The 22,582-nt window shown below is 51.6% G+C and overlaps 2 protein-coding genes across 3 annotated transcripts in view; one reads left to right on the top strand and one right to left on the bottom strand.

Moving 5' to 3' along the window:
- ETS1 (ETS proto-oncogene 1, transcription factor) overlaps nt 1-22,582 on the top strand; it is a 106,233-nt gene that overhangs the window by 70,317 nt on the left and 13,334 nt on the right. For both annotated transcript variants that reach the window (XM_068159993.1, XM_068159994.1), the window contains 3 exons: nt 6,434-6,511; nt 7,478-7,726; nt 14,716-14,976. In XM_068159993.1, the coding sequence (XP_068016094.1) occupies nt 6,434-6,511; nt 7,478-7,726; nt 14,716-14,976 (588 nt within the window). The remainder of the gene's footprint in view (nt 1-6,433; nt 6,512-7,477; nt 7,727-14,715; nt 14,977-22,582) is intronic.
- UBASH3B (ubiquitin associated and SH3 domain containing B) overlaps nt 10,041-22,582 on the bottom strand; it is a 278,462-nt gene continuing 265,920 nt past the window's right edge. Inside the window, exon 15 of the transcript XR_010989934.1 lies at nt 10,041-10,074. The gene's annotated coding sequence lies outside the window, so the exon portion shown is untranslated. The remainder of the gene's footprint in view (nt 10,075-22,582) is intronic.

The raw sequence follows: 22,582 nt of genomic DNA, 5'->3' as shown, positions 1-22,582 counted from the left end.
GGAAAATACCTCAGAGATAGAAAAAGTAGAATTGAACAAACCAGGTTGGAAGAGACCTTCAAGGTCATCATGTCCAACCTATCATCCAACGATCATCAAGTCCAACCTATCACTCAACACCTCCTGACTAACTAAACCATGGCGCCAAGTGCCACATCCAATCCCTTTTTGAACACCTCCAGGGATGGGGACTCCACCACCTCCCTGGGCAGCACATCCCAATGGCCAATTACTCTTTCTGGGAAGAACTTTCTCCTCACCTCCAGCCTAAACTTCCCCTGGCACAGCTTGAGACTGTGTCCTCTTGTTCTGGTGCTGCTTGCCTGGGAGAAGAGACCAACCCCCACCTGGCTACAACCTCCCTTCGGGGAGTTGTAGACAGCAATAAGGTCTCCCCTGAGCCTTCTCTCCTCCAGGCTAAACAACCCCAGCTCCCTCAGCCTCTCCTCACAGGGCTGTGCTCCAGACCCCTCCCCAGGCTCGTTGCCCTTCTCTGAAGGCTCTTGCCATCCTGGCTAGCCTGCTTTGGGGTCTTTCCAAAGACCTTGGCTCTCCGTTGAGAGGTTCACTCTGAGCTTCCATCCCACTAAAAGCAGCTTTCAAAGCCCATCTTCCCCTCAGGGTTTCAAATGGAGATCCCAAATGGAAGTGGGATCCAAATCCTGGCACTGCTTGAAAGAGGAAGGGTGTTTGCAGTGGCTGCTTGGCAGGAGTCCCCGGTGGGCAGGGACACTCAGCCTGCCTGGAAACCATGGTGGGATTTTCCAAAGCTTTCTTCCTCAGCTCCCGTCGTGAGTTTTACTACTTCCTCTGGTACAACTGCATACAACAATCCCACCCCAATCCCACCCTGATTTCCCATTCCCTGTGTGACTGCACTCAGGGTGTCAATGGTCAGGGTTCACACACACACGTTGACTGAGCACAGAGTCATGGAACGGTTTGGGTGGGAAGAGACCTTTAAAGTTCATCTCGTCCAACCCCCCTGCAGTCAGCAGGGACATAGAATCATAGAATCAGTGAGGTTGGGAAAGACCTCAGAGATCATCAAGTCCAACCTAGCACCCAACACCTCATGACTAACCAAACCATGGCTTCAAGTGCCACGTCCAGTCCCTTTTTGAACACCTCCAGGGATGTGGGGACTCCACCACCTCCCTGGGCAGCACATTCCAGTGGCCAATTCCTCTTTCTGGGAAGAACATCTGCAGCTAGAGCAGGTTGCTCAGAGCCCCAAACAACCTGACCTGGAATTGCTGCAGGCATCAGGCTTCTACCACTGCTCTGGGCAACCTGGACCAGGGCCTTACCATGTTTGCAGTAAAAAGTTTCTTCCTTCTCTCCAGTCTGAATCTCCCACTTTGAGTTTCAAACCATCCCCCTTGTCCTGTCACAAAAGACCCTGATAGAAAGTCTGTCCCCAGCTTTCTTTAAACCCTGAAAAGCCACCAGAAAATCTCCCTGAAGCCTTTTCTTCTCCAGGCTGAACTACACCAACTCTCTCAGCCTGTCCTTTCAGTAGAGGGCTTCATCATTGCTGTGGCCTCCTCTGGCCCCACTTCAGCAGGTCCCTGTCTGTGCTGACTCCAGATCTGGCCCCAGCACTGCAGGGGAGGTCTCAGCAGAGCACAGCAGAGGTCCAGAATCCTATCCCTGCCCCTGCTGCCCACACTGCTGGGGATCAGCCCTGGACAGGCTGGGGCTGGGCTGGGAGTGCTTGGTGCTGGGTCCTGTCCAGCTTTGCACCCTCCAGCACCCCCCAAGTCCTTCTCCACAGGGCTGCTTTCCAGCCTTTCATTCCCCAGCCTGTGTTGATACTAGAGGCTACCTCAACCCACATGTAGAACCTTGCACTTGGCAATATTGAGCCTCATCAAGTTCCCATATCATCACTTCTCCAGCTTGCCCTGGTCCCTCTGGCTGGATCCCATCCCTCTGGTGTGTCAGCTCCTGGGTGTTGGTTCTCACAGTGTGTGGATGCCCAAGAGATGCTTAGCCTGGGGTGGTTTTTAAAGAGCAGGTGAAGAGCTTAACACTTTTCACTGGGCCAGGAGCAGGAGCAGCAGCAAACCTGTCTTCATTCTCTAGCCTCCTCTTGCCCAGAGCTGTTTGCTTTCCTGGAATATCCCTTGTGTTGTCATCCTGACCCCGTGTGCTTGTCAGCAGACCTGTGCTGGTGGCAGGAAGGGGAGTGGGGGGGGCAAAGATCTGCCTTCCAGGAAACCATTGACAAATGGATGTTAATTGCTGATTACTAATTTTGCTGCTACCTGTGGTTTGCAGAAGGTAAACATGGCTCTTCCCAGGCTCTGGCTGCTGTTTTTCTGACTCTGCCTCTGTCCTGCTCTTCTCCCTTCGCATCGTTTTTATTGAGTGCTTGTATCAACAGCCAGCAGCTTAAGCAAACAGAGCAAAACGTTGAGGTCAGGCCAACTTCTCCTTGCTCTAACCCATGTCTTGGAATTTAGCTGTGCCTCCTTGCAGCCCTTCTTCAGCACAGAAAGCCAACCATCTCCAGGGCTGCCTCTCCAGCAGGGCAGGGGAGGGGATTCTGCTCCTGTGGCCTACATGGGGTTGCTGTGGCCAAAGCGTAGGACCCTGCCCTTGGCCTTGTTAAACCTCATCCCCTTGGCTTGTGTTCATTCTTCTCTTCTTCACAGAAAGAGAGATTGGCCACTGGAATGTGCTGCCCAGGGAGGTGGTGGAGTCACCATCACTGGAGGTGTTTAGGAAGAGACTGGATGAGGCACTTGGTGCCATGGTTTAGTTGATCAGATGGTGTTGGGTGATAGGTTGGACTTGACAATCTCAAAGGTCTTTCCCAACCTGGTTAATTCCATTCCATTCTATTCCATTCCTCTGCTCAACTCTGGTGGTAGCTCAGCTCTAATACTGTGCTCAGCTCTGGAGCACCCAACACCAGAAAGACCTGGAACTGTTAGAGCAAATACAGAGGAGGGACACCAATCTGATCAGAAGGCTGGAGAATGAAGACAGGCTGAGAGAGCTGGGCTTGTTCAGCCTGGAGAAGAGAAAGTTCCAGGGTCAAATTGGAGGAGCCTTCCAGTACTTGAAGGGGGCTACAGGAGAGCTGGAGAATGATTTATAAAGGCATGGAGTGACAGGACAAGGGGCAGTGGAGGAAGATGGATTGAGATTAGACATTAGGAAGAAATTCTTCCTTCTGAGCATGGTGAGGGATTGGAACAGGTTGCCTGGAGGTGTTCCAAGCCAGGTTGGATGGGGCCTTGAGCAACCTGGTCTAGCAGGAGGTGTCTCTGCCCATTGCAGGGGATTGGAAATAGATGATCTTTAAGGTCCCTTCCAACCCAAACCATTCTATGACTCTCTGATTTATTTGGGGTGTAACCTGCTGGAGAGGCTTGTGATGGGCAGGAAAGCTTTGTGCCTGTTGCAGCTTTTCATCCAAAAGGGTGACAAATGATAAAGCTGAAGTTCTTTGTGTCTCAACACTCCTCCTGTAGCCCTGGGAACCAAGAAGTCTCTGTTTTACTGGTGGCTTTGTCACTTCTTGCATAAGCTGAGCCTTGGCTTCTCTGGTGGCTTCTTAACACAGTTCCCAGAAGGGCAATATCTGTGATGTATTTGGAGTGTAGCTTCCAAGAAACAACCAACCTCACCCCAAACCCTAATTTCTTTTCCCTGTAAGTCATGGGGCTTGTGTTTCTGGTAGCAGATCTCCAAACCCCAGACAAGACCTGAGGTGCTGGTGCTCTACAAACAGAGCATGGAAAATTGTCCCTGCCCCACACAAGAGGAGCTGGTTGTCTCCACTTGGCAACTGCGGATGTGAAGCATGAGGAGGTCAAGGTTTCCCCAGGCTCAACCATGGATTCAGCCCAGCTTGCCAGCTCCCATCTCTTCCAACTTCTCCAGCCAGCCACCATCATCCCTTGGGGCTACTGATGCTGGGATTGGTGGTTAACCCCAAAAAGGTTTGGCTTTACCTATAGCTGGGTCATGCTGGGACAGGCTGTGACCTTGCTGTCCCTCCAGCTCCCTTGTGAGAGCTTTCTGAGAGTGACTCATGGACCTCAGTTTAAAAACGGCAGCAGATGGGCGATCCCTGCCTGGATTTGGGTATTTTCAGGCCTTTTTCTCCCCCACCCCCCATATTCCTTCTTAAAATAACCTCCTCAGTTACCAGCAGTCAGCAGTGCCCTCTGCTTGACTGTAAGCCTAGCTGAAGGTCTCTCCCTTTTCTCTGTGGCCACCCACCCTGTGCCTTGGCAGACACCGTGGGGAGAGGACAAGAAGGTTTCTCATCAGGTCTCTCTGTTTGCACAAACCCTCCTCTAGTCAGAGGATATTTTTCCACCCTGCAGTCCCCAGGGGATTGGGCCAAAATTAGGCTCCTCACCAGCAAACGTGCTTTATCTTCATCCTGCTTCTCTCCAACCTCAGCAGAAAGCAAACATAACCCCAGGTTGTCTGTGGGGCTTTTTATTTTGGTTCCCTTCTGCAAAGGAAATTAATTCTCCCATGCCAGGACCTCTGCCCACAGGCTGGGCTGGAATGAGTAAGGTGTGCATGGAAAAACTGGTCAGGGTGGGAGCAACGCGGCTTTGACAGGGGAAAGCAAACTCAGCACCCAGCCCAGGAGTAGCAAAGTGCTTGGAAAAAGCAACAGAAAGAGGACAATCAATGATTTGAGGTGATCCATGCTCTTCCTGGTGGAGTCACCATTGCTGGAGGGGTTGAAAAGCCATGGGGATGTGGTGCTGGGGGGGCATGATTTCCTGGTGACCTGGCAGTGCTGGGTTAAAGGTTGGACTTGGTGATCTCTTCCAACCAAAAAAGATCCCATCATTCTATCTTAAATGTCTCTTCCAACCAAAAGGACTCCATGATAATGTATTAGATGTCTCTTCCAACCAAAAGTGATTCCATGATGATATCTTAAAGGTCTTTTCCAACCAAAATGACTCCATGATAATATCTTATAGGTCTCTTCCAACCAAAAGGATTCCATGATAGTATCTTGAATGTCTCTCCCACTCAAAGCAATTCCATGATTCTATCTTAAGGGTCTCTTCCCACCAAAATGATTCTGTGACTGCCCAGTGAGTGACACCTCTAGAAAGGCTGCACTTTGGTGTGTGCTGCCCAAAGGGTCAAGAAACAAAATGACCACAGAATAAGAAGTGAAATGGCCTCAAAGAGTCCATGGAGCTGGGTGAGGCACAGTGTGGCAAAGCTTTTCTGCACAGGAGATCCTTTGCCTGCACCAGGTGTAAGGGAGAAGGTTCCACCTAGGCTGGGAATTGGCATTAATTTGGGGCTGGAGGAGCTGGTTTGGGTGTCCATTACACTTGGGCACATCTACAGCTGCTCTAAAAATAGCCTTTTTTTGCCAGGAAAACAGTCCTTATATGACTGTGTTCCCCCTGAGCTCAGACCTGGAAGTGCGATAAGCAATCCTCAAGAGAATGAAAGGCAGCAGAAATGGAGGCAAGCAAGGAAATGATGCAATTGGTGTTTCAGAACCACCTGGTGCCTCTGGTTGGGAAAGATGTTGCTGTCCTGTTTTGTTGTGTTTAAATTTGGTCCTGTCTGCAGAAAGAGTTCCCAAAGGAACCAGAGTGCATCAAGCACTTGTTTTGGTGGGACTGCTTGTAGAAAACAAGTTCTCCACAAGGCAGCAAAGTGCCCTTGTGGCCAAGAAGGCCAATGGTCTCCTAAGGTGCATGAAGAAAAATGTGGCCAGCATGTCAAGGGAGATTCTCCTTCCCCTTTATTCTGCCCTAGTTAGGCCACATCTGAAGTATTGTGTCTAGTTCTGAGCTGCCCATTTCAAGGGAGACAGGGAACTGCTGTTGAGAGTCCAGCAAAGGGCCACAAAAATGCTGAAGAGGAAAGGCTGAGAGCCCTGGGATTGCTTAGCTTGGAGAAGAGCAGCTTGAGAGGGGATCTGATCAATGCTCAGCAAGAGCTAAAGGGCCCTCAGGGGGCAAGAAGATGGGACCAGACTCTTCCCAGTGGTGCCCAGGGACAGGACAAGGGGCAATAGGCACAGAATGGAACCCAGGAGGTTCCATCTGAACGTGAAGAGAAACTTCTTTGCTGTGAGGGTGTTGGAGCCCTGGAGCAGGCTGCCCGCAGTGGTTGTGGAGTCTCCTCCTCTGAAGAGATTCCAAACACACCTGGACATTAAGATCCTGGACAAACTGCTGTGAGTGACCCTGCATTATCAGGGGGGTTGGACTGGATGAGCTCCAGAGGTCCCATCCAACCCCTCCCATGCCGGGATTCTGACATTTCACCTCCCAACTCATTTTTGTTCCTTTGAACGTCACAGTTTAACCCAGAGAGGAACATTCTAGGAAGTTCAGAGCTCTCTGTGTTCCCTCAAGCCTTGCCAAGCACCCTGTGCCTAGGGCTGTGTAACATTTCCTTCCTTTCCTCTTTGCAGAAGAGGTAAAACCCTACCCAGCCAACGGAGTCAACACGACGTACCCAGAGTCCCGCTACACCTCAGACTACTTCATTAGTAAGTCTCAGCTCTCAGTGGCATTCTGGTGCTTCCAGGCATGGAAGAGCCACCTAACAGATCTGCCCACATCAGGAAGTTGTTGCTGTGGCATGGCAGAGCATGCAGAAGGTGTCCTGTTGTCTTTCCTAGTGTTTGGGGTTTGTTTAGAAGCTGGCTGTGATTTTTGGTGGCTGCCTTGACTGCAAGCTGACTTTGCCAGCACCATTTGAAGCTGTAGCTCAGCAGACCTGAGAAGTGACCTCAACTCTTTTGGTGGCTGCCTTGAGGTGCTGCAAGCTGATTTTGCCAGCACCTTTTGAAGCCATAGCTCAGCAGACCTGAGAAGTGACCTCAACTCTCTAGGATATTGGGAATGTAAAAAAAAACTTAGTAAAAAAAGGGAGGGAATAGGGTGAGGAAGGCTGAATTCTGGATTGCTGGGTAGCAGCTTAGAAGGAAAGGGTTGAGTCATCAATCTGGACTCCTGCACTTCCCATTGCTTATTGGTTTGGGAGTGTTCTTGAAAGGGCATTAGAAGTCTGTGATGTATTTCATGAGCCAGCAGAAAGCCCAATTCACTTGGATTGGGATTCCAGACTCTGGCCAATGAGGAGAGGTAGCTGTGGAAGTCACAGCCATCAATGAGACTTCTTTGTCTGCTATCTCCTTTGCTGAAACAATGCTCTTCATGATTTTCCAGCTTTGTCCCACCAGCAGCTTGCTTGAGAGTGGAGTTTGGCCTAAGGCACATTGCTGAGAGTTGAGAATGTCTTCTGTTTTTTGAGAGCTGCAGTGACACTCCATCTCTGTAGCTGTTACTCAGACCCACCCACTTGTGGCGGGTGTTTTATCCCCATGGCAGACTCCTCTTGCACTGCAGACCCCAAATCTCACAGGGAGACTGGTGGGGGAGGGAGCAATGGTGTGATTTCCTCAAGCTCTTTGGGTTTGGCTTGCTTCCTGACGCTCCCGTTCTGCCAACAGGTTATGGCATCGAGCACGCACAGTGTGTGCCTCCCTCCGAGTTCTCCGAGCCCAGCTTCATCACTGAGTCCTACCAGACCCTCCATCCCATCAGCTCAGAAGAGCTTCTGTCCCTCAAGTACGAGAATGACTATCCCTCAGTCATCCTGCGTGACCCAGTGCAGACAGACTCCCTGCAGACAGACTACTTCACCATCAAGCAAGAAGTTGTAACGCCAGACAACATGTGCATGGGGCGCGCCAGCAGAGGTGAGCTCTGCTATCCCCCAGGCTTTGCCTCAGTTCCTCCTGGTCTACCTCCACCAGCAGGAGTGCCACCTTCCCTTCTGTAGAGATGGTGCTTTGGGTGATCAGAGCACACCTTGAGTATTATGTAGGCTCTCAGTTTAGGAAGGATGTTGAGTTGCTGGAAGGTGTCCAGAGAAAGGCAACAAAGTTGGGGAGGGGTCTGGAGCACAGCCCTGTGAGGAGAGGCTGAGGGAGCTGAGGTTGCTTAGCCTGGAAAAGATGGAGGCTCAGAGGAGACCTTCTTGCTCTCTACAACTACCTGAAGGGAGGTTGTAGCCAGGTGAGGCTTGGTCTCTTCTCCCAGGCAAGCAGCACCAGAACAAGAGGACACAGTCTCAAGCTGCACCAGGGGAGGTTTAGGCTGGAGGTGAGGAAGATGTTCTTCCTAGAAAGATTTATTGGCCATTGGAATGTGCTGCCCAGGGAGGTGGTGGAGTCATTGTCCCTGGAGGTGTTCAGAAAAGGATTGGATGGAAGCCATGGTTTAGTTGATTAGATGGTTTTGGGTGACAAGTTGGACTTGATGATCTCTGAGGTCTTTTCCAACCTTACTGATTCTATGATTCTATGAAACGTCCTGAAGCCATTTAGCTGATGAGGTTCAACTCCCAGCTGGATTCTCTGGTGGTTTGAGCTCTACCTGCCTTTCTCTGCAGAGCAAACATGGAGAAGGTCTTTCTTTTCTGCCTGTTTTTACCACATTCTGCAACAGCACAGCGTTGCTGGGGCTGGGGTTTGATGGCAGACTGGAGTTGAAATTGAGATCGGCTTTAGGGTTATTGGGAGGACAGACTGCAGTGTGGTTGTCTGAATCTCATTTTCCTAGGAGACCAGGCAAAACCCCACAAATCCTTCACAAGTTCTCACCAGAAATTACTGCCCAAGGCTCTGAAGGGTTTTACTCATGATCCAAAGCCTTTATCCATGATCTCTACTGATTTGATGGCTGCTTGCTCAAACTGATACCTGCTCTGATGAACCCAAGCCCTGTGCTTCATTAGCAGATGCAGATGCCGTGAGCTGAGTCAGTGACAGAGCTCAAGAACCCCTTGAACCCTTGCACTACAGCCCTGCATCTCCAAAGAGTTACAGACACATGATTCCTGTTTGAGCTGATGGGGTTTAAACCCCTAAACACTTCTGAGGAGCTGAGCTCCAATGCTTTTGCAATTAGTATCATGAAATCCCGAGCACATGGGGCCCAGATGCTTGATGCAAAGCTCACAGAACATATTCAAGGCAAGAGTTCAACCCACAGACCACAAAGTCACTTGCAAAGTGCTATCATCATCTCCTGCTTCCAGGCAGGGCACCTGAGGTGCAGGGAACCCGAGGTGCAGGGAACCTGAGGCACGGGGAAGAGATGTGACCTGCCTGCCGTAGGATCCAGGTGTCCCCATGCCTCAGATTCATCACAGGAACATGTTGCCGTGAGCCAAGTTAAACTCACTCAGCCAGCAAGGAGAGCTGAAGATGTGCTGGCTCCCTGTGAAAGCCACAGCCTGCTTGCAGGTCTGCTCCATCTCAGTGCAACTCATTTGAAGTTCCTCCCCCTTCTTTTTTCCTGAGCTGGGAGAGTGCATGGTAGGAAAGTTGTTATTTGTGTCATTACCTCTGCTCCTGCTGGCTGAGTGTTAAATGAGAGGTGATTTGGATGGGAGGATGAGCCAGAGGAGACAGTAATGTTATCATTTTAGGTAAGCTCCTCTTCCTGGGGCTTGTTTTTCTGGCTCTTTCAGCAGGAGCTTCCCCTTTTCTTGACCTTGCCTCTATCATAGGTGATTTCATAATCCCTCTCCCTGGCACGCAATGATTCAGGCATGCTTTTGCAATTCTACCTTGAGCCTGTTCTCACTGGCAAGCCTCAAAAAAGCTCCAGGGGAGGGAAGAAAGGGCCCTGAACTCTGTTGTTAACCAACGCTTGCACATAACGATTGCGGCTGAAGAAATCGGACGTCCACAGAATTGTTAAGGTTGGAAAAGGCCCCAAGATCATTGAGCCCAACCATCCACCCAGCACCTCCATGGCCACTAAACCATGTCCTGAAGTGCCATCTCTGCACTGTTTTTGAACACCTCCAGGGTTGGGGATGCAACAGCTTCCATGGGGAGCCTGTTCCAGGGCTTGAGAACCCTTTCGGTGAAGAAGTTTCATCTAATATCCAACCTAAACCTCCCCTGGTGCAACTTGAGGCCATTTGTTTTTCAGTATGAGGGTGGTGAAACTCTGGAACAGGTTGCCCAGGGAGGTTGTGGAGGCCTCCTCCCTGGGGGTGTTCAAGGCCAGGCTGGATGAGGCCTTGAGCAGCCTGGTCTAGTGGGGAGGCATCACTGCCCATGGCAGGGGATTGGATCTCTAAGATCCCTTTCAACCTAAACCATTCTGTGGTTCATAGTATCAGTCAAGGTTGGAAGGGATCACAAGGATCAGCTAGTTCCAACCCCCCTGCCATGGGCAGGGAAACCCCACACTAGATCAGCCTGGCCAGAGCCTCATCCAGCCTGGGCTTAAACACCTCCAGGGTCGGGGCCTCAACCACCTCCCTGGACAACCCATTGCAGGGCTTCACCACTCTCATGGGGAAGAACTTCCTCCTCACATCCAGTCTGAATCTCCCCACCTCCAGCTTCATTCCATTCCCCCTAGTCCTATCACTACCTGGTTCTATGATTTTCTCTATCACTTGTTACTAGGGAGAAGAGACCAATCCCCACATGGCTCCAAACTCCTTTCAGGGTGGTGTGGATAGCAATGAGGTTTCCCTCAGCCTTCTTTTCTCCAGGTTAAACATCTCCAGTTCCCTCAGCTGCTCCTCACCAGTCCTCTGTTCCAGGCCCTTCACTAGCTTCATTGCCCTTCTCTGGACCCACTCCAGCACCTCAATGTCCTTCTTGCAGTGAGGAGGCACAGACTTTGGCTGTGCATAGACTAAGGCTACATTTCAGCCATGTAGAGAGGACTTTGGGTGGCACAGATCCTCTCAGGGTGGTGTGAAGAAACCTTGACATAAAGCAGAGTCCACTTAATTGATATTTCTGCTTCTTTACTTTTCACTGTGTGACAAGTTTAGTCTGCCTGGAATTGAGATGTTTCAGCAGTGGGGAAATTCTGGATGAAGAAGGTTTTCCAGACTGTTGCCTTTTGCTTTTCTTTGTGTGAGCTCCAGGAGTTAAATCTGTTGTCCCACAGGAGTTGTTTCACTTTGCCTTATCAGTCTGGTTGGAAAGTGCAGCTGCCAAATGCATAACAAGCTTCTCCTGAGTAGGTGCAAGGGCTGATTTTTCCACTCTTTGGGTCAAACTGAGGTGAATGCTCAATGAAATGCCCTAAGTCACGTCCTCAACTCTGTGGCTGTTCATCTGGCAGCTTAAATTAAGAAGGTTTTCACTCTTTTTTCTACATGAGCTCATGCTTCTCAGGGAAGTGGTGGTGCCACTGGGAGGAATGTGCAAAGAGAGGGGTTAATTCTCATAGAATAATAGAATGGGTTGGGTTAGGTTGGAAGGGACCTTTAAAGGTCATCTAGTCCAACCCTCCCTGCAGTGAGACACCCCCAGTTAGATCAGGTTGCTCAGAGCCCTATCAAGCCTAACTTTGAGTGTGTCCAGGGATGAGGCTTCCATCACCTCCCTGGGCAACCTGTTTCAGTGTTCCACCAACTTGTCCTGATGTTCCACCAACCTGTCCCGATGTTCCACCAACCTGTCCCAATGTTCCACCAACCTGTCCCAATGTTCCGCCAACCTGTTTGGTGTTTCACCCATCTGCTCAGTGTTCCCCCACCCTCCCAGTGAAGTACTTCTTCCTCATGTCCAAAAGTTTTCCCCTTGCAGCATGTGGTGGTGAATGGTGCCACATCCAGCTGGCAGCCAGGCACCAGTGGTGTCCCCCAGGGATCAGTGCTGGGCCCCATGCTCTTTAATATCTTTATTGATGATCTGGATGAGGGCATTGAGTCCATCAGCAGTAAGTTTGCAGATGACACCAAGCTAGGGGCAGGAGTTGATCTGTTAGAGGGTTGCAGAACTCTGCAGAGGGACCTTGCCAGGCTGGACAGATGGGCAGAGTCCAAGGGCATGAGATTGAACACAGCTATGTGCTGGGTGCTGCACATTGGCCACAACAACCCCATGCAGTGCTACAGGCTGGGGTCAGAGTGGCTGAGAGCAGCCAGGCAGAGAGGGACCTGGGGGTGCTGGTTGACAGTAGGCTGAACATGAGCCAGTAGTGTGCCCAGTTGGCCAAGAGGGCCAATGGCATCCAGGCCTGTGTCAGGAAGAGTGTGGCCAGCAGGAGCAGGGAGGTCATTGTGCCCTGTATTCAGCACTGGTTAGGTCACAACTTGAGTCCTGTGTCCAGTTCTGGGCCCCTCCGTTTAGGAAAGATGTTGAGTTGCTGGAAGGTGTCCAGAGAAGGGCAACAAAGTTGGGGAGGGGTTTGGAGCACAGTCCCATGAGGAGAGGCTGAGGGAGCTGGGGTTGTTTAGCTTCGAGAAGAGGAGGCTCAGGGGAGACCTTCTTGCTCTCTACAACTACCTGAAGGGAGGTTGTAGCCAGGTGGGGGTTGGTCTCTTCTCCCAGGCACCCAGAACAAGAGGACACAGTCTCAAGCTGTGCCAGGGGAGGTTCAGACTGGATGTTAGGAAGAAATTCTTCCCAGCAAGAGAGATTGGCCATTGGAATGTGCTGCCCAGGGAAGTGGTGGAGTCACCATCATTGAAGGTGTTTAAAAAGAGTCTTGATAAGGGTGCTTGGTTGTATGGTTTAGTTGGTTGGGTGGTGTTGGATGATAGGTTGGACTCAATGATCTCGAACCTGGTTAATTCTATTCTATTCTATTCTATTCTATTCTATTCTATTCTATTCTATTCTATTCTATTCTATCCCATCCTATTCAGCAAATGCCTAAAGGGAAATTCTCAAAGAAAACAAAAAAAAAGATAAAAAGAACTAAACCAAGCTTGCAGCCTGGATGCTTCCAACAGACTCAAGCTGATGGCTCCACACTTGTAGTGTGATTCTGGGCCAGCCATCAGGGCAGAGTCATATTTTTAGAATAGAATAGAATAGAGTGGGTTGGAAGAGACCTTTGAGATCATTGAGTCCAACCTATCATCCAGCACCATCTAATCACAGAGTCACAGACTCACAGAATCAATAAGGTTGGAAAAGACCTCAGAGATCATCGAGTCCAACATAATATCTAACACCTCCTGACAACTAAACCATGGCTCCAAGTGTCACATCCAAGCCTTGTTTGAACACCTCCAGGGATGGTGACTCCACCTCCTCCCTGGGCAGCACATCCCAATGGCCAATTATTCTTTCTGGGAAGAACCTTCTCCTCACCTCCAGCCTAAAGTGCCCCTGGTCCTCTTGTTCTGGTGCTGGTTGCCTGGGAAAAGAGACCAGCCCCCACCTGTCTACAACCTCCCCTCAGGTAGTTGTAGAGAGCCCACAGCAGTGGAGGCTTTCTGCAGCAAGTGCTCTTCAAACTACAACACAACAAACCCTTGGTGAGCACGCCAGCGTCCTTCCACGTTCCTGCTCCCCTGGGATTTACTCGCCTGGGCCCGAGCTGCCTGGTAGCTCTGCCAGTGGAAACTTCTCCAGGAGTTCTTGCACAATCCCCAGCAGCTGTTTTTAGCCCAGTTTGGGAAATGAGTGAACTTGAATGATCCTGTTACGCTCTGGGTCTGTCAGTAAAGATGTTGAGCAATCGGCAGCGTACGGGGAGATGAGAGAGAGGGAGAGCGAGAGGTTGCAGTTTGTTCTTTGGAGCCTTTTTTTAGCTCTCTGCTTTCAGCACAGAGGGTTAGGCTTGTGCTGTCTCCAGTGGGTGTAAAGCAGCATACCACTGCTGAGGATCTGGCCTCTTCTGTTCTGGTCTTTACTAAAAATACCCCAGAGAGCAGCCTTGATCTAACCCAGCTGTGCTCACCTTACCAGAACGGGGAAGAAAGAGCTGTTTGAGCTCTCTCAGCCTTTTGCTCTCCTCCTCCATCAAATCTGCTGCTGGTTGGGGATTTGGGGGTGGAAGCTGGTTGTAACATATGGCAGTAAAAGGCTGCCGTGTAGTTTCACAGGAAACATCAAAAGTAAAGCAGCTGGGTGTCCAGTGCCCCTGGATTAATGGTTGCACTCCAGGATCTTAAAGGTCTTTTCCAACCAGAATTGCTACAGTACCTGAAGGGGGCTACAAGAAAGCTGCAGAGGGACTGTTTGCAAAGGCCTGCAGTGATAGGACAAGGGGCAAGGATTGGAAATTAGAGAAGTGGAGATTAAGGTTGGATGTGAGGAACAAGTTCTGCACCATGAGGGTGGTGGAACATTGGAACAGGTTGCCCAGGAAGACAGTTGAAGCTTCATCCCTGGAGATATTCAAGGTCAGGCTCAACAAGCAACCTGATCTAGTGGAGGACATCCCTGCTGACTGCAGGGGGGGTTGGACTGGAGGTCCCTTCCAACCCAAACCATTCTATGTGATCCTGTGATTCTGTGCCTGAGTGGCATTTACATGGGGCTGGCAGGTACAATATGGCACCTACTGGAGACCCATGTCCTTCAGCAACAAGAGCAAGATGTGCTGCCACCTGAACTGAGCCTTCAGTATCTGTCTAAAGAGGGTTACCACTTAGCAGCCCTTGCCTTTTTGAAACAGAGGACAATTTGCAGCTAGCCCCAGGCATCACTCTTGGGTAGAGAGTGAGGACTTTGGGTTTTCTCTTTGCTTCTGCCTTGCTTTGCTGTCTGAACTTCTCCAGGGTTCAGATAGTCCTGCTCAGAATTATGGAGATGATAAAAATGTCCCAGTTTCAGGCCATCATTTTGTGTTTACTTGGAGATGAGGCATGGTGGGGTGACCACATGTACTTGGTTGCCTGGCCAACTGTCCTGGCTGTGGCAAACTCCCCAGGCAGATCTCATATCCCCTTTCCCCTTCTTGCCAGGTAAACTGGGCGGCCAGGACTCCTTCGAGAGCATAGAGAGCTACGACAGCTGCGACCGCCTGACGCAGTCCTGGAGCAGCCAGTCCTCCTTCCAGAGCCTGCAGCGTGTCCCCTCCTATGACAGCTTCGACTCAGAGGACTACCCTGCTGCCCTGCCCAACCACAAGCCCAAGGGCACCTTCAAGGACTATGTTCGGGACCGGGCTGACATGAACAAGGACAAGCCTGTCATTCCTGCTGCCGCCCTGGCTGGCTACACAGGTAGGCTCCTGCTCCTCAGGAAACCTCCTTTCTGATGGCCATCTTGGGTAGAACCTCTCCATCAGTGGAGGGAAGAGGTCCTGTCTGTGAGGGAGGGGTTTTGGGGTATCTCTGAGGTCAGCCACAGGTGGGGACACACTTGAGAGCGCTCAGCCCTCCAGAGCTGTGTGGCATAGAATCACAGAATTGTCAGGGTTGGAAGGGACCTCAAGGATCAACCAGCTCCAACCCCCTGCCATGGGCAGGGACACCTCACACTACAGCAGGCTGCTTACAGCCACATCCATCCTGGCTGCAAAAACCTCCAGGGGTGAAGCTTCCACCACCTCCCTGGGCAACCTGTGCCAGCCTCTCACCACCCTCCTGGGGAAGAACTTCTTCCTAACATCCAATCTGAATCTCCCCATTTCTAGTTTTGCTCCTTCCCCCCAGTCCTATCATTATCTGTCACTCTAAAAAGTCCCTCCCCAGCTTTCTTGTAGCCTCTTTAAGATCCTGGAAGGCCACAATTAAGTAAGTCTCCTGGGAGCCTTCTCTTCTGCAGACTGAACAGCCCCAACTCCCTCAGTCTGTCCTCATAGGAGAGGAGCTGCAGCCCTCTGCTCATCCTCGTGAAGGTGTCCTTCAAGCCTGGGTGTTCCAGACCTCGTGGAAGATGTAGGACCTGGCTGAATAGGAGGGATCTGATGCCTCCTATTTTCACTCACATCTAGATGGGTCTGGCCAGAGTTGGTGCCTGCTTTGTGTTGCTGAGAGCATGAGGTAGCAGAGAGCCCTCATCCCATGCGACGTGCTGGCCACTTGCTTGTGGCTTCCCGCCCTGGGCATCACCATGTGTGATGTGCAATAATCTTCTCCTCTTCTGCCATGGAGGAAGCACTTGGGTTTGCTCTTTACCTTGGTGTGAGGCAGAGGTGGGATGGTGCCAAAACAGACCCAAACATTTTCCATTCCCTGCCCTGGGAAAGATGAGGTGATAGGCCATGGAAACTCCTGCTTTTCATATGACAGCCCTCCAGCAATCTGGCATCTCCACGGAGAGAAACCTGCTGGGATGTGGCTTCCAGCTAAAACTGAGATAATCCTTTCCAGTCCTTCTGTGCCATGCCTTTTCCCTGTGCTGGAAGTGCAAGCCACAGGGCAGCCTGCTGCCAGCTCCCCTTTCCCTTGTACATTCTGATCTCTCCTGCCCCAGCTGGCAGCAGCTGTGGTGGAGCAGAATAGTTTGGGCAGATAAAGATCACCAGAAAGGTTCAGAGCAGATCCTGAGGTGCCACTGTCCCCAAAATCTCCTCCCACGCACATCTCTCTTGAGCTTTTTGTGAGGGGGAGAGAGAAAGAGAGATGCAGAGAGGTGGGGAGATAATTTTAGGAGCTATGTGTAAAAAAGGAAGTGGTTTGTCGCTGCAGCTTGAAGTTGGAAGGAGAGCTCAGCCCTGCCTTCTGAGCGAGCCTCTTTCCACCAGGTCTATGCAACATCACAGTGTGCTCTGCCATTCCTGAATGGCTTTTGGCTGGGGGGGGATGTGGTGGGGAGAGGCACAAGTGGTAGCAGGGGCCTTGCCCTGAGACACCATCCTCCAGCATGCCACAGAAGTGCCTAAGAAAAGAGACCAGTGAGGACAATTTGCAGTCTTTATCCCTGGTTTTGCCTTGCCCTTACACCCTGTGGGAGTGTTTTGGGTACCCATTGCCTGGGCAGAAGCCTTGGTTGCATGTTATGCACCCCAAAAGGGTTGTCAAGCCCTCAGACAGACTGCCCAGGGCAGTGGTGGAGTCCCCAGGCCTGGAGGGGTTTCAGAGCTGTGGAGATGTGGTGCTGAGGGCCATGGGTTAGTGGTCACCTGGTAGTGCTGGGTTAACAGCTGGACTCAGTGATCTTAAAGGTCTCTTCTCACCAAAACAATGTCAAGATTCTGTGATTATCAGCTGGGGAAACTGAGGCATGGGAGGCAAACCCAGGAGCTGGATTTTCCAGGCTAGATGTTTCCCTCCACGTTTCCTTGTAGCTGATGGAAAAGAGCCACCCCCAGAGCAAGGCAGCACTCCCAGCTCCCTCCATCAGCAAGGAGCCAACCTTGGAGGCTGGAGCCAGTGTTTTGCCAAGGAATATTAACACCCCAAAGAGTGTCCTTGGATTTGTGCCATGGAGAAGGGGACAATTCCCTTACTCCAGTGCCAGAGCAGGCTTCCAGCCACTCAGCACTGCCTAACATTTTCCTTTGCCTCATTCCCAACCCCCTTTGGAGCTGGGAAGATAATTCCTTGGCACAGGTATTTCGGTGTGATCAATAAGGAGGGGTTTTGTTGGTGTCCATTGCTTCACTTGAGAGACTTCAAATGGGGAAAGGAACACCAGAGGTTTCCAGAAGTAGTAATCACTTCAGTGTCCTTAAGTTGGAGCACTGCTGGCTTGCTCCAAAGACTGCTAAGCAAGAATTTGTTCCTCAAACCACCACAGCTTGCATTTACCATGGGGAACAAGCTTTGGAAGGTGAGACACATTGCCCAGGGTGGTTGTGGATGTGTTCAAGGCCAGGTTGGGCCTGGGCTGGTGGGAGTTGTCCCTGCCCATGGCAGGGGGGTTGGAACTGGATGACCTTTAAGGTCCCTTCCAACCCAAACCATCCTATGAATCGCTGAATCTCTGCTGATCTGTGACTCCAGAGGTGTCCTCTCATGTTTTCTGGGGAGCCCAGGATGAGTGCAAAGCAAAGGGGGGTTGCTGTGGAAGCAGGTCACAGCAAGAATGAGTGAGGGCACGTTGGTTTAGTTCATGTAGGAGAACTGGGAACCCTCAGAGCTGGTGTGTTTCTGCAGAAACAAAAACTAAGCCAAGCTGGCTACCCAGAAGTACTGGACCTCTTGGGCCAGCTGAGCATGAAGTGTGAGGCTTCTGAGGCAGAACTCATAGGTTCTTCTTTTTTTGCTTTGCTTTACATTGCTTTTAGTTTGCTCAGAGGAGGAAGTGTTGTCTATTAGCTAGAGCAGAGGAACTTTAAGTCTGAGCTCTGTTTGCAGCTCTGGTGAGGAGGTGGAGCCTCCAAGCAAGCAGAGCAGGGAATTTACCAGTCCAGAGTCCCAAAGCAACCAGGACCTCTGCTTTCCCTTTCTCAAATGGTGCCTCAAGCACACTTCCACCAACCAGTGGAGCACCCAGCAGGCACAGAATCCCCAAATCCCAGCAGGGTTGGGGTTGGAAGGGACCTCTGGAGATACCCAATCCAACCACCCTGCTAAAGCAGGGTCATCCACAGCAGCTTGCTCAAGATCATTATGTCCAGGTGGGATTGGAATCCCTCCAGAGATGGAGACTCCGTAGCCTCTCTGGGCAGCCTGCCCCAGGGCTCCAGCACCCTCAAACTGAAGGAGTTTCCCTTAAGTTTAAGAGAAACCTCCTGGTTCCAGTTTGTGTCCAGGGTGCCACAGAAAAGAGTCTGGCCCCAGCCTCTTGCCCCCCACACTTTAGCTTGTGCTGAGCATTGATCAGACCCCTCTCAGGCTGCTCTTCTCCAGGCTAAGCAGCCCCAGGGCTCTCGGCCTTTGCTCCTCACAGAGATGCTCCAGGCTCCTCAGCAGATGTTGAACAAGTTGCCCAAGGTGGTGGTGGAACCTCTATCTCTGGAGGTTTTTACAGTCAGACTGGATGTGGCTGTGAGCAGCCTGATGTTGTGAGCTGTCCCTGCCCATGGCAGAAGGGTTGGAACTGGCTGATCCTTGAGGTCCCTACCAACCCTGACAATTCTGTGATTCTATGCCACACAGCTCTGGAGGGCTGAGCACTCTCAAGTGTGCCCCCACCTCAGAGACACCCCAAAACCCTTCCCTCACAGACAGTGGGCAACCCAAGGACCTCTTCCCTCCACTGATGGAGAGGTTCTACCCAAGATGATTCTATGTGGGGCACCTTTCAGAGCTGGCAGTGCGAAGCCTGGGGGACACCATGTCCCGTGTCGCCAGGGCTCTTGAGGTTGACTTTTAAGAGCTTGCCAACGTTGTTCAGCTTTTGTTGCCAAGTGCCTGTTTTGCTGGTGGCCCAGGGGAGGTGGCCCAGTGCTTGGGCACAGGCAGGGCAGATCTCTGATGGTATCTGCCCCAGGAGGTGCATGCCTGGCTGAGAAGGTGCATTCTGGCGGAAGCTCCGTTGGCCTTTGATGTGTTCTTCGCCCAGCTCCGAAGCAGCTTGTCAGAGCTACCTTATCTCCCCCCCACATCTTGACCTAAATGAACAAGTTGCTATGGTTGCTCAGATAGAAGTTGATGCAATTTTCTTATCTTCTTCTAGAAGGAGAAAAAAAAAAACAAAGCCCAAACCAAACATGTAACTGCTGGGGAGTTGGTGAGCTTTGGTTTTCACAGCTGCAAGCAGAGCCAGCTCTGGACACCTCGAGCTTTGGGGGCAGCTCTTGGCCAGCTGGAGTCTTTGCATGAAGGCATTATTTGACATCAGCTTGGGAGCAGAGCTGTATCTGTTCAATTCAGATGTAGGGAAGAAGGTTTAGGTGAAAAAGGAAGAAATATTTGATGGCAGGGGTGATGAGACAGGGGCCCAGGATGCTCAGAGTGGTGGTAGAAACCCTGTTCCAGGTGAGGCACTGAGTGACCTGCTCTAGCTGAAAGTGTCCCTGCTGGCTTCAGGGGGCTTGGACTAGACAACCCTGAAAAGTCTCCTCCAAGCCAAACCACTCCCTGGTTCTATGAAATGTAGGCAGGTGGTGTGTCAGGGTCTGTCTCCTCTGCAGGCAGATGTCCTAAACCTGGTGTTGGCTTAGCTGAGCTCTGAGCTTGGCTTAAGCTCCATCATTCATGCAGCAGTGCAAAGTTTGGTGTGAATGGTGGATCCCTCCATGTCTGAGCCCAGCTGGGCTAAACCAAGCTCAGCTTTGCCTCTCTGCCACCCACAGCCCTGCCTGCAGCTGTGCCATAGCTGCATCTTGCAAGCCACTGCCTCTGACAGCCACTGTGACCACCAGGATCCTTCATGAGACCTGGCACTATGTGAGTGAATCATAGACTCTTAGAATTAGTTGGGTTGGAAGAGACCTTTCAGACCATCAAGTCAAACCTCCACATGGCTCTAACCTCTTTTCAAGGGGTTGTAGAGAGCCAGAAGGTGTCCCCTCAGCCTCCTCTTCTCCATACTAAAGAACCCCAGCTCCCTCAGCTGCTCTTCACCAGACCTGTTCTCTAGACCCTTCACCAGCTTTGTTGTCCTTCTCTGGACCCCTCCAGCAAATGTAGCAGAGAAGAGGACAGAGTTCCCACAGTGTGGGTCTGACCACATTGATTTTCGACCTTTCTGCCCTATATTCATTTTTCTGTGACTCTGACCTACTTGTCCTGCTGTCCTCATGGTGATACAGGTCCAGCAGAGGTTCAGACCCTCTCTCTGACCCTGTGGTTGGCCATAGCCACACAGGACTGAAGTGTTTTCAGCTTCTCTTGAGCACCCCAAAGCACCTGTGTGGGTGTAGAGAGCAGAGCCCTGATGCTTGCTTTGTGGTGTGTAGGCCCTCAGCATGGCCTCTGCAAGCTGCAGTTTTCCAGCTCTGCCTTGCCACCTCAGCAGAGCTGTGATGTACCAGGCTGCTGCTCCACAGAGCTCAACAGGCAGAGCAGGGCCCTTCCCCTCATGCTTGAGAGGTGAAGGGAGGAAAGAAGGATGGGAAGGCTGATGTGAGCACCCACCAAGCCTTGAGCTCTCCTCTGCAAGGCTGATGTTGAATTTCTGCTGCTGTCCTTTCTTATGGACCTGGTTAGGAGAGTTCTGGTGTCTTTAGAGACCACCCCAGCACCTAAAGAGTTACTGCTCCCTTCCCAGCTAGTATCACACATGACCTGAGGTCTCTCTTAGCACAGTTTGATGCTATCATCCTTATCATGCTGCTCTGAAAGCAGGCAGAAGGTACTGCAGGGAGTAGCCACCTCTCACAGATCCTATCTCACCCAAGCTTGGTTTTGCCCAGTCCAGTCTCAACCCTGACCCTGGCTATCAGCATTCACAGCACCATGTTGATAGGGCCCAAATTGGCCTCCTCAACCCATCTGCCCTGTCCAAACTGTGGTGTAGAGCCTGAAGGCTTCTGCAAGCCTCTGCTTCAGAGTGATGCTTATCTGGGACACAGAAGTGAAAGCATGCAGCTGCTGTTTGGCAAGAGAGTCAAAGTGGTGCCCCAGAAAGTGGGCTCCTCCAAGAGAGCCTGGGTGCTGCTTCCCCTTGTCTTGTTGCTTGTGCTGCTGGCTTGAAGCTTCCACCAGAGAGCTTCCTGGATTTGCTGTAGCCATCAGCATCCAAGCATCCACCAGCAGCTGCCTTCCTGGACTGGTGATCACAGAATGACAGCGTGGTTTGGGTTGGAAGGCATCTTTCAAGCTCATTTAGTCCAACCATCCTGCACTCAGCAGGGACATCTGCAACTAGAGCAGGTTGCTCAGAGCACCAAACAGCCTGACCTGGAATGGTTCCAGGGATGGGGCAGCTCCCACCTCTCTGGGCAGCCTGGGTCAGGGTCTCACCACCCTTGCTGTAAAAAAACATTCTTCCTTCTGTCCAGTCTGAATCTCCCTCTTTTGGTTTCAAACCATCACCCCTTGGCCTGTCACAAAATGCCCTGCTCAAATGTCTGTCTCCAGCTTGCTTCAAGCCCAGTTCTCTCAGCCTGGCCTCACAGCAAAGGGCTTCCAGCCCTCCCCTCATTGCTGTGGCCTCCTCTAGCCCTGCTCCAACAGTTTTTTGTCCATGCCAGGCTGGGGACACCAGAGCTGCCCCAGCACTGCAGGGGGAGTCTCAGCAGAGCACAGCAGAGGGGCAGAATCCCCTCCCTGCCCACACTGCTGGGGATCAGCCCAGGACAGGCTGGGGCTCAGCCCAGGACAGGCTGGGGCTGGGCTGGCAGCACTTGGTGTGGGCTCCTGTCCAGCTTTGCACCCCCAGCACCCCCAAGTCCTTCTCCACAGGGCTGCTTTCTGTCCTTGACACCCAGAGTCTGCAGAAGCTTTCCTAGAAGCATCATCATCCTTCCTGCTGGCACCTCTGTCCCGTGTGCCATGTTGTGACCTTTGGGTCATAGCCTTTACCTGCCCTTGCAGGGTGGCTTCAGGTGAGACAAGCCAGCAGCTCCTGCCTGCTTTCTGCTTTGGGTGCAGAAACTCCAGGGGCTCCACTGCCCTTTTCACCTCCCCAAGGTGGGGAGCTCTAGGGTGGGGCTCAGGGTTGGTTTGGTGCCTTCTGCTCCACCTGCCAGCCATGTGCAAGCAAGAGTGAAATCAGCCCCATGCAACACTGCCCATCTGTGACAGCAGCTTGGATCCCACCAGAGCTGCTACAGACACCAGCAGTTGCTCCTCAGCAGCAACTGTGGCTTTGTGGCTCCTTCCAGCAACAAGCTGGAGGCTTGCACAGCAACTCTTGACCTACAGAACCACCTTCAGGGGGAGATGTGAAGTTCACAAAGCCCCTTGTGCTTTGCCACGTGCCTCTGGAGGGAGACTAGACCCCCCCAGCATGTTCATCCTTGAAACAGAGGAGGTGCTTCAGGAAAGCAGAAGTGGCCACCTGGCTGCTCTTCTGTCTGTGAATGTGGCCAGAAGCATGTGGCACCCAAGG

The sequence above is a fragment of the Melanerpes formicivorus genome, unplaced genomic scaffold (assembly GCF_026170545.1).
Source record: "Melanerpes formicivorus ecotype bairdi unplaced genomic scaffold, bMelFor1.0.p_v2 SCAF_47, whole genome shotgun sequence".
NCBI lineage: Eukaryota > Metazoa > Chordata > Aves > Piciformes > Picidae > Melanerpes > Melanerpes formicivorus.
The sequence above is the reverse complement of the archived record's forward strand: the minus strand, read 5'-3'. Positions and strand labels throughout refer to the sequence as shown.